General features: G+C 33.6%; 1 protein-coding gene across 1 annotated transcript in view; it reads left to right on the top strand.

Annotated features, from left to right (window-relative positions):
• The first annotated feature begins 636 nt into the window (after positions 1–636).
• The window catches only part of LOC129227566 (DNA repair protein XRCC1-like), a 57871-nt gene continuing 46164 nt past the window's right edge, over positions 637–12343 (top strand). Inside the window, exons 1-3 of the mRNA XM_054862148.1 lie at positions 637–790; positions 998–1195; positions 8194–8352. Of these exons, the coding sequence (XP_054718123.1) occupies positions 740–790; positions 998–1195; positions 8194–8352 (408 nt within the window). The 5' untranslated portion in view covers positions 637–739. The remainder of the gene's footprint in view (positions 791–997; positions 1196–8193; positions 8353–12343) is intronic.

Genomic DNA, 12343 nt, shown 5'->3' with positions numbered 1-12343 from the left:
ACACGAGATTTTTATATATATATATATATATATATATATATATATATATATATATATATATATATATATATATATATATATATATATATATATATATATATATATATATATATATATATATATATATATATATATATATATATATATATATATATATATATATATATATATATATATATATATATATATATATATATATATATATATATATATATATATATATATATATATATATATATATATATATATATATATATATATATATATATATATATATATATATATATATATATATATATATATATATATATATATAATCGCTTGGAATTTTTTCCTTTTCTTCTTTTTTTTCTTTCTCTTCTCTCTTCTTTTTCTCTTTTTTTTTTGAGACTAACGTTTCGGGGGGGTTTTGTCCCCAAAAACCCCCCCTTAGCTACGCCCCTGACGGAAATGTGAGTAAACCGTTGTGGATGGAGTTAAATTATAGTCAAATAGAGTCCCTGTTTGAAAGTATTTTTCAGGCAGGGACTTTAGAGTTTATTCATGGAGGAAATAGAGTTCTTAACTGTTAACTTTTTTTTAAGGCAGAACTTAGACTTGAAGTGAAATGAACAAAAGGCGATCAAAATACGCAGTTCCCGCGTAAATAATGTTTTTATTAAGATTATATAATAGATTCAAATAATCCTTTATTTTTTTAATTTAGGTAAAAACAAAGAGATTTCTTCTATTACTAAACATGCCAGAGATCCAAATCAAGCATGTGGTTTCTTTCAGCAGCGAGGATAAGGTTAGAGATTTTCTTTTGGAAACGTGTTGTATGTAAACAAACAAAACTTCAACTTTTTTTTCCAATATATCTTTTAAATTTCTGTTAGACATAATTTTTAAAACTATGCTTACTATGTCTCATCTTATTTTTCATACACTCTCAAAAATTATTCTCGTTGTTTTGAAAGTGATTATGATTTTGAGAATAGTTTTTTGATTGTTGTAGATCCACAAAGCTGAGAACATGATTAAACCGGAGACGTACAGAAAGTGGAAGTGTGCCACTCCCGGCGAAAAAAACGCTACCATTGTTCTGCAGTTTGAAAAAGCTTCACAAATACATTCTATTGACATAGGAAATGAATCTTCAGCTTTTATTGAAGTTTTAGTGGGAAGATCTTCAGACTCTCTAAATAATTTTCAAGTAAGATATATTTCTTTTTGTGCTTAGTTAATGTGATTTATGTTAAAATTGTAATTTTAGCTGTGTAATATTTGTTGAATTGTTCAAATCAACAAAAATTTAATTTGAAAGCCATCACTTGAATTTCGAATTTCAATTAGTAATATCCAACACTGCCTGATCTGCTGAAATGCAGGATTGGCAAGTTTTTGAGGCAGGACAGGATCTGCATACCCGCAGACCCTGCAATGCGGAAGGCACTTAAAGGGCTCAACAGGCCAAGAAGTTGAAAGGGAGTGGGGGGTGGGGGGGAATTGAAAAACTGGCACTAAGTTTTTTTTTTTTTTAATGTTGCAAATACATACTGCTGGCCTTACAGATTTTGTTGCAGGAGGGCCCAAAATTTCTAGGTCCGTTCTTGTTTTGTGAAAAGACAGTGTTCTACAGTGTTAAACACGTAGTTTTCAAAATTGTCATGTCAAAAACCTCCAATTTCAGTTATTGTAAATTAGGGCTGGACGATATCTGGATTTGTATGTTGCGATATATCAGAAAGTAAACATCATATCTATACATCAGTATAATCAGCTGTATACATATAGAGGAGGACTTATCATGGCATCCCTTCTCCACACCTTTATGAAATACATAGCAAAATCAGGCTCTCATTTTTTACAGGATCATACTAATAATTCCTTTTTTCAATTCGAAACAAGAGTTTTGAAGAATTTCCCAACCTTTATAGGTATAGTACAAGAGCGTTACAACACACACCTTGAGATCATTTGCATCAAAGATTTTGGCATTATATAGACAATTTCTAAAATTTATAAAATACTATTCAGATACCAATCAGCCAATCACATCAGAATACAGGGGTGCCAATCGCCCCCCCCCTTTTCTCAACCCTCTCCCTTTTTTATTTTTTAGATCTCCTTTTTATTTCATTAATTTTTTTAAATATTTATATATATTATTGGTTTATTATTATTTTATTAGAAAAGTTCTGTGTGCTACGAAAATGACACCCACCCACAAACTAAATAAATAAGTGAAACAAAATGTAAACAGAACAAAATGAATAATTTAAATTAAAAATAAATCAAAAAATTATCCCCCCCCCCGGGGCCAAAATTTTTTTTTTTGATGGCGCAAGTCGTGCTATACCTCCCTCCTCCCCTCCCTGTGAGTACCCCTCTCAGAATAAGTTTTAACTATATATAACTTATAGTGATATAAATTGCATCAAACGGTCTAAAAGCGTAAACTAAGAAGAAAGTTAAAAATAGAACAAAAGGAACAATAAACAACGATAATTATTTTAAAATATGTAACAATAACGATAACAACTTAGTAAGGAGAACAGAAAAGAAAATTAATAAAGCGTTAGATAAACCAAATGAATGGTTCCAAATAAAAGCTTAGTGATAAAGTCGGTGAAGCTCGCAAAGGTGAAAAAACTGGTTTCAGCAGCTTCGACAAGTTCGAAATTGGAAACGACGAAGCTTGCTACCAAATACCGGTATCGTTAGGCGTGTCCCCTCCCACCCTCCATCCACCCTGGAAGCAGCGCAAGCGTGGTCCATGCCAGATGCACCGATAACGTAACACCAGAGGTCGAAATTAGCATCAGCTACTTATGTGCCATTGGCAACCAATATTTTTTTCTTAGGTGCCGTTATGCTTTACTTGGTTGCAATTTGCAAATGCGTTCAATAACATGCTGAAATTTATACTAAACTATAATATGCATGAAAAGAAGCTGATATATATGTACAATGCATTAAAATAATGCATTTTGAAATCACCTGCTAAGTTTATACAAGTACCATAATTACTATTAACTTAATTTAGTGACATAAAACCAAAAAAAAAAAAAAATTCTAGATTTTAAAAGTATTAAAAATATTGACAAGATGCAAAAGGATTGCAATCTCGAACACGATACGCAATTTTCCACAAAGTACAAGTTTAGTGTTGGAATGATTTCAAAAATAAATTTATTCATTAAAAAGAAAAACAAACGCAGAAAATAGGTTAATCTGAAGTGGCATGCGACTAATTGTCAAAAAATATTAATATATTTACAAGATGCAAAAGGATTGAAAGGTCAAAAGCGAGAATACACTTCCCGCAAAGCACGTGCTCATTGTCCGCATGTTTTGAAAAAAATAATATATTATAAATTAAAATAAAAAAGAAAATAAGCTAACCTAAAGGTAGCATATGTAAAAATAACTTCTAGATTTTAAAAGTATTAAAACATTGACAAGATGTAAAAGGATTGCAATCTCGAACACCATACACAATTTTCCACAAAGTAAAAGTTTAGTGTTGGAATGATTTCGAAAATAAATTTATTCATCAAAAAGAAAAACAAACGCAGAAAACAAGTTAATCTGAAGTAGCATGTGTCCAATTGCCAAATAATATTAATATATTTACAAGATTCAAAGGGATTGAAAGGTCAAAAGCGAAAATAAACTTCTAGCAAAGCACGTGTTCATTGTCCGCATGTATTGAAAAAATAATATGTTGTAAATTAAAATAAAAAAGAAAAAAAGCTAACCTAATCGTAGCATATGTAAAAATAACTTCTATATTTTAAAAGTATTATAATATCGGCAAGATGCAAAAGGATTGCAATATTTCAAACACCGGAACTATTATTCCGAGAAGAACGTGTTCAGTATTGAAAATTGCATTTATGATGTGTTTTGAAAAACAATTAAGCGCAATTTAATAAATATCTTTAAAAATAATAATAAAAATAAAAAAAAGCGAATGAACTGCCTGCACTAATCAACAAGAAAACTACTTATTGTTTCGAATCTTGCAGTAGGACAACCATCGATGAATCCAGTATCTTCTTTTTTTCCAAAATCTTTAGACTTTACATACCACCAGGTCTTCACCCTTTCTTTCCAACCACGGAAACTGCTTTTGCAGGGTTCGTACGCTCCGGGAATTCCGGGAAAACCGGGAATTGTCAGGGAAAATAACACTGTCAAAAATGTCAGGGAAAAGTCAGGGAGTTTTTAAATTTTGTCCTCCAAAAATTTTTTTTCCATTTTTTCCCCCAAGGAATTAAGTACCATGAGATCTAATCTTCGTTTTTATTGTGATTTCACGAAAAAAATTGTAAATTTTTATCTAAACCAACGCTTAAAAACTGCATTCGAAAAATGAACTTTTTTTTCACAACGAAAACGCGCCAAAAGAGCGAAGATTTTCTTACACGGAGTTAGTGAGGGGAACGCATTTCTTTCTACTGCCTAAAGTTTTAGATGGGTTGCCACAACATTCTGTTCGTTTTTTCCCAGGAAATTTTGTTTTATGAGATCTAATCTTCATTTTTATCGATGTATTTAAAAAAAAAATTGTAACAATTTTAAAGCAATGAAAAAAGTGGCGACCCAAAAAAAATCTTCAGCAGCCGCCATTTTTGGCTCTCAGTAGTTCCCAAGAAAAAAAAATCAGGTGAACAGGAATTATGCACAAACTCAACAGTTGAGAAGACAATTTACTGCTTCGGAAGCACAACCTGTAGATGGGAGAGTCGATCGGGGAAAATCGTTTTTTTTTCTTCCTTGATCGGAAAATCATTTCAGCTACGTGTGAAACGTAGTCGCCATCTTTGATCTTTCATAAGATGGAAGTAGATACGATCCTAAAATGGCTGAGTTTCTAAAACAAAGCAGAATTGGATGTTTTCTTTCATTGAAAACTGATGAAAATAACAGAAAATGGTCTGCAAATTGTTTTTCTATTATTATTATTATTTAAAATAATTTTCTTGAGAAATGAAAAATTTTGTTCTTAAAACTTATTCTTTTCCTCACTGCCTCGGACGCAAATGTGACAAAAATTTTTCAATGAATTGTAGTTTCATGAAGATTTATTATTTTTTAATTGTCTTCATGCGAAAAATTAAAAAAGTTATTTCTTATTTTTGGGCATAGCCGCCATATTTGGTCATTCCTAAGATGGAAGTACACAAGACTTTTTTAGTGCCTAAGTTCCCGAAAACGGCATTGGATGTTAATTGCAATGCTAACTATTGAAAACAACACAAATTGTGCCTTTTTTCCGGATAATTTGTAATTATTTTCTGGAAAAATGCAAAATTTAATCTTCATAACATTTTTTTGTTTAAATTGATTTCGACTCTTATGTGCTAAATACTGACTATTTTGCTTTTATTGTAGTTTTTTAAGGATTATTAATTATTTATTACTACTTTTATTACTACAAATCCAAAAATCAACTCATTATTTTAAATTTTTTACTTTGTCGCCATATTTGATCGTTTGCACAATGGAAGTAGACTTAAACTTCCAGAAACAGAATTGGATGTTTATATCAATGTGTACTATTGAAAAGAACATTAAAATGTGCAAAAAGTTATGAATTTTTGAAAATTGACTATTACTTTCTGGAAAAGAAAAGTTGAAATTTTAATGTAAGCGTCCTTTAATATGTGGAAAAAAAAGATTATTGGCATTGGCCTAAAGATCGGCGTATGTTGATTTTCGTTACTATGCATTATATGGCATGCCGATTGATGCAACAAGTTAATCATATTTATACTGAAATTTATCTTTGCATTTTGCTCAATATGTTTTGTGTAACCTACTAATAATAAAATAAAAAGAAGTATTGTAAACCAAAAGTTGATGCTAAAAGGTTGCTGCAGGACTACAGCAAAACGCTATAATATTACGCATGACATCAAAGAAACGCTAAAATAAGTTGAAAGTACTCTGTTTTCAACAAATAGTAAACAAATTAAAACAATTTTGAACAAAATGTTTAAAAAAAACTTAAAATTTTGACAGACAAAACAAAGGAAAAAAAAAATTCCAATTTTTATTTAATTTCGAATCTAAGGGGAGAAGTTTTAGTTCTTCTGCATTGCTACTTTAAACAATTTTAATTATTTTGAAAATATTACTATTTAAACTTAAATTTTGAATGAAGCGAGTAACCTGGAATTTTCTAAAAAACAACCTGGAAAACCTGGAAAAGTCAGGGAACTTTTTTTAACCAAAAGTGTATGAACCCTGTTTTGCCACTTGATGAAAGTGGCAGCGTTGACACTTTTCCGTGTACATTTAGAAGTTGCATCTACTTCGTCATTATTTTTTTCTATTTCGACTTCATCGGCAATCCTTGGCCGTTTATTTCCGCTAGTATTTAGTGGCGTAAAATATGACTTTAAGTTACGTTTACTCATATTTTCAACAAATAAAAAATGATGGTAGCGATGATTAAAAAAAAAAGAAAGAAAAAAAGATGAGCGAAATCCTGTGCGAAAAAAAGGAATCCTCGTGCTCGCCGTGCGTTCGTGTTACGACGGGGGGTCAAACTTGAAACATGAAAAAGATCAGACTATCTGCTCAAACAACCCTGAGATGAGTCCGGTTTTGGAAAGGTGGGACGATCGGGAGTAAACAACACTAAGGGAACAAAGGGAAGAAAAGATTACTCCAGAAAGAGGAGGAATGGAGGGGTGTGCTTGCAATGACACTGGCTGCTACAGTTCACGGGCGAAGGTGGGGGGGGGGAATTGTTCAAGCTTTTCCGACTGAACGCGATACTTCCAGGAAATTTTCCGCGATCGCAACGCACGCAGATGTTTTTGGAGACAAATCTTCCGAAAGTGAAAGCTTAGTAGGGGGAAAGCTAGGCGTCACAGTGACGACTACGTTTCAAATCGCGGTCGTCAAAATGAAATTTTACAGTTGCAAAATACGACTAACGACCGCTAATTTCGAGCACTGCGTAACACCCCTCCGTTCGCGCTATGTGACGGGAAGTGATCGTGCGGTGGAGAGGGGGGGAGGGGGAGCGTAGTCTTCGAATCAGCAGGTCTCGGATGGGGAATCACCAATCTTCAGGCAAGTCGAACCTCCGTCGGAGAGATCGCAAATCAACCGGTTTTGTGCAGCCGATTCCAACGTCGGTGAATTCGAAATTCGAAGACATCGGTTTCGTTTACGATATACCACCGGCTGTGATATATCATGGGTTCGATTTTGAAAAAACCGGTTTTTATGATATGGCTATGAAACCGGTGTTCAGCGGTATATTGATATATCGTCCAGCACTATTGTAAATGTGACAACTATTATAAAAATATGTTAATATTGTTTACACCTGAAACAAAGCATTAATGAGATGGTTAATAATAGAATATGATCAATTATTTATGTGACCTTTTTTGTCATAAATGTATCAATTTTGTGCTTTAAATAGGGGCATGTTTTATTAAGATTAAAAATTTGGAAAATGGTAAGAGATTTTTTTTGTTTCAATGGCAAAAGCTGTGGGAAGCCATATCCCAAAGGAGAAAAAAATGCAGATGTAATGTAAATTGGTTTCCAACAAATGTTTTTTTTTTTGGTGGACCGCCACTCTCCCCCCCCCCTTAATCCAAAGATAGTTCCCCTTAACATTTTTTCTAATTACAGCTCAGTATATAGTCGGCTCATATGAGGGGGCAGGGGAAGCAGCTGCCCCCTAACATTTAAAAGTAAAGGGGCTGTGCCCCTCCACTTTTCTAAGTTCAGAATTAAAACTAGATAAAAAAAATGTTAAAATTAATCGATTCACGTATTTAAAGCAAGAAGAATTGATTTAAAAAGTAGGTTTTTTTGTTATTCTCAATTTATTATTTTGCAAAACTTTAATTGAAGTTGGTTGTTGGTTTTGAAAACTTTAATTGAAATTGGAAGAAAGGAGTCTGAGGTCATCCATTCTGATCTTTTAGGTCGGGTCCCTATTTTTTTTCTAGGTCATTTAATCAATAATAACGTTAAGCTTCAATTCATATAAAAAGTCTGCTGTAGGGGCGCCCCGCTGCGCCACCCGTCTTACCCTCACCCCCCGCACCTCCTTTGACCCCCCCACTTTTTTAGTGCACCAGCCTGATATGATTATTTACTCATGGTGAATGCAGTATAGTTTTCCTTGATTATTCTCAACTAATGTTATCTAATGTAATGTATTTTTTACAGGTCTTTCTAGTTGCCTCTTCTTTTATGAGTCCAATAGAAAGTCGTAATGAATCCCACAATAATAGAGTACGCATGTTTGGGGTTGATAAATTTTCTCAACAGTTAGTGAATGAAAAATGGGATTGTGTGCAAATTGTGTGCACTCAACCTTTTAATAAAGTAAAGTATATTTCAAGTTTACTAATTTGCATGATGTTTTAATTTCAATTTTTGTTAATAGTGTTAATGTACCACCTTAAAATGTTCCTACACTTCAAATTGTGTGTGTTTGCATGCACAGGGGGTAGTCAGAAAGATCTTTTTTTTTCAGGTCCCTCTCAAACTTTGTTCTTCAACCATACTTCTCACTATTTGTCTTTAAGCTCATATCTTTTGTCTCGAATGAAAGATGCCTTGTAACTTTAAAACTAGGAACTTGTGGTATCACAAGAGCCTGCTGTCAAGCAGCTGTAATGTCAATTTTTTTCTGTATTGTTACCATATTACCCCCGCATCTGTGCATGCCGGTAATAAGCAATGTTGTCCAGCATGCTATATAATTCAAATTTTCTGGCATGCCGGATAATTCGGGGTTCATTTTGAAACAAAAAGAAAAACTAAACTGAAAAAAATGTGTTTATTTGCTTAAGGATGTAATTATGTACAGTTAAGCAAGAAGCAAGATACATTAATTTGTTAGTTATTAACATAGGTGAGTTATATGCCAACAAAATGATTAATTTAGAGGCAATCCGAGCAAGGCCCTCCCTAAGGATTTCAAATTTTTAGCCAGTATATTCGTCAAATTTGTAAAGTCTTAGCCAAAGTCAAACTTGAACTGATATTAATGAATTTTTCAAAAGAAAAAAAAAAAAATCAGAGAACCAAGTATAATTTTATTAAACAATAATCCAAATCGCATTTGCGTATTTGCATTTGCATCTGTAATAATCCAAATCGCATTTGCCCAAACAGTTTTTCTTCAGCAATCTTCCCACTGTCGTCGTCGTACAGGATTTCAGGTCCAACTTTGACCTCAAGTCGGCACGGGTTCCCGTTATTTTATAGCAATAAAATTTTTTTCTGATTTTTCTGAGGTGAAAAGGAAAGAATATGGAGGGTATGCGTTAGGGTGTGTCTTATAATGCACTTTTTTAAAAAGTTTTGAATTTCTTATGGGGCACCCCTTTAATTGCTTCCTTTTGATGAAAAAATACACACATAAAAGTTTCATAGAATTTGAACATAATTTAGGGGGTGCTACCAGTGATTAAAATTGCATTCATTGTGAAAAAAATGGTGTAAAAATCAACTCCCCAATATATCTTGTCATAATTTTAATCAACATGAAATTAGGTTGGTTGGGTTTAACATAACAGAAATACCTATTTCTTATATATACAAGAAAATAATAAGCATTTCATGGTTGTCATTTTATGTAATAATGTCAAAAAAGCATCCGAAAGTTCGGTAATGCCATTCATATCACAGGTTTACACTTTCGGTCTTTTACATTCAGCAATATTGTAATTTTTCTCTTTGTTACTTCTATGTGATAATACAAACTTTTCACTGATTGCTACTTATTATCCAAACTAAATAAATAAATTAAAAAATAAATAAATAAAAAGAGAGAGGGAGTTGACAAATTTTGCAGCAGTGGTAGCACCCTCTAAATATTATTCAATTTTTATTTTTCAGATATGAGAATTATTTTTTCATCCAAAGGAACAAAATGAGAGGGTGCCTCATGAAAAAATAACACCTTTAAAAATAAGATACACCCTAGTATGCGTATTCGATTTCCCAAATTTTTTTTCGCAATTATATCTTGGAACACCCTAATCTGTATTTGCTAAGTATTTTAACTGTTATGTTGAATAGACCATTTTTATGCACCAAAATAAAATGTAACACTGCAGGCTCCCTATGGGTACCATTGAGCATGGTTTAACCGACTGGTTGGAACTCTGAAGACAGTTCTATTTTTTGATCCCAACCAGAAACCGAGCAACCCCAGAAGTATTGGTTTGAAATAGAAAACGTGGAGAATTTTGTCCTCTACAGATTTTATGTTCATCAGTCACCATTAGCATGCACAGAGGATATGCAAATGCTAGGCAGCAAACCCACGACTAGGACTGCAGAGTTAGAGGGAAAATGAGTGATTTTGACTCTTTTGACTCCTTTACCCCAAAATCTGTCTGACTCTAACTCTACAGCACTTGCTGAGTTGTGGACTCAGTGGAAAATAATCAACTGCAATTTCTGGGATTTAAAACCTATCACTCCAAAATATTGTTCCTTTAACCTAAAATCAGTCCAACTCTGCTGACGGCCGTAAGCCTAGATTCTCCATTAACAAGTCCCTTGATTTACCAATCAGGCAAGCTTTGTAAAATGAGTATGATATACTAAATACAGTCGACTCCCGCTACAACGCGATCCGACTTACGCGACATTGCTATAGCGCGATTTTTTCCCCGGTAAAGAATTTTAGACTTAACGCAAATTCTCCACCCGCAACACGGAAATTTTCCGAAGGGAATCGGGGTGTGAAAGTCTCAGCTTAGTTATTGGATACTAAAAAAAAAATTTCCGTGAATGAACCTTCATCTCTTTGGCATCACTGAGAGTGAAAGTTCCCACACCATACTAGTCTGAACATCGCTTATACAAATAACTACTCCTCATTTTCCATTTATTTTTTTCATTCTGTATGGGAAAGTTGATAAAATATAATGACACCTAAGAGCGCTGTTTCATTTAAAGTTTGAAGATAGAATGAAAAAGAGGAACTTTCTGATAATTAAAGGAAAGCTAAAGATTATGTGCTTGAACAATTAAATGCGTCGAAGGTAGCTCGACAATTAGGTATGAGTGAAATTTCCATATCTGCAATTAAAAAGTAAGAAAAGGAAATCCGTAAAAGTTCACCGAATAGTTTCTAAGCAAAATGCAAAAATTATGAAAATAGAAGCTGCTCTTGTATTGTGAATTTAAGAAACCAGGAAGAATGGAAACATTATGAAAGAACTGGTGAAGCAACTGTATTGCACATTTAAAATTATATAAGAATAACAGTTTGATCACGCAGCATAAATCATCACCATCTGCAACTTTTTAAGTTAAATATCATTACTGGATCTATTGTACAGTTTACATACAACAGACTTGCCAACTTTCCGGATTTAGCCCGGTAATGCCGGATTTTTGCCTCATCTTCCGGGTTACCGGATTTTTGTGATTTTTTCCCGGAATTCCTCTAATTTTTCCGTCGATAATCAAAAGAACGTGTACGGATTCGAATTTTCTTCCGTTGTGGACAGCGACTTTCCTTTCCCTACCGCCCGTCTGCAATTGGTCACCCTTCTAACGATCGCTATTCAACATGACGTCATAGATCGCTCTGTGTGGCGCCAAACTCAACGCTGTTTCCCTCCTCCCCCCGCCGTTGTTGGCGATCCGCTCAGCAGGATGGTTTGAGATGTTTGGCATCGTGCCAAGTAACGTGTTCGCTTTCGCACGCGCTTGCTACTTGGCTTACATTAGCTACTGCAGAGTGTGTAGGCAATGGATGTTAAGAAAGCTTCGGAAAAGTTTTGAATTTTGGTGGAACTTGACGATGTCTGGAAGAAAATACAATTCTATCTTTAACAAGTCTTACAGTGTTGATCATCCATGCATTATAGAATCAAGAAAAGGTCAACAGTTTGCGTTTTGCTCTTTGTGCTGTTGCGATTTTTCCATAGCCCATAAAGGAGATGGTATTTCTCATATCCGCACAAAAAAACACCAGGACAGTAAACAAAGTGTTGAAAATAATCAAACTTTGAGTTTTTCCCGACCTAGTAGCTCTTCTAATGCTGGTATCCAAGCTGAGTGTTTGTTCACATCGTTCTTAATTGAACACAACATATCATTAAGTTCTGCTGATCATGCAAGTTCACTTTTCAAAAAGATGTTCCCTGACAGTGAAATAGCTAAAAAGTATGCTTGTGCACGGACTAAAACATCGTACATCATGAAAGAGATAGGGAACTCGTTTAAAAAGGAGTTGATCAGGTCCATGCAGAATGGTCCATTTTCGATTGCTACTGATGGAAGCAACAAAGCTGAGAAATACTATCCAATTGTTGTCACCCTCTTTAATCCTTCACATAAAACAGTT

This window comes from Uloborus diversus, chromosome 8, assembly GCF_026930045.1.
Source record: "Uloborus diversus isolate 005 chromosome 8, Udiv.v.3.1, whole genome shotgun sequence".
Lineage (NCBI taxonomy): Eukaryota > Metazoa > Arthropoda > Arachnida > Araneae > Uloboridae > Uloborus > Uloborus diversus.
The sequence above is the reverse complement of the archived record's forward strand: the minus strand, read 5'-3'. Positions and strand labels throughout refer to the sequence as shown.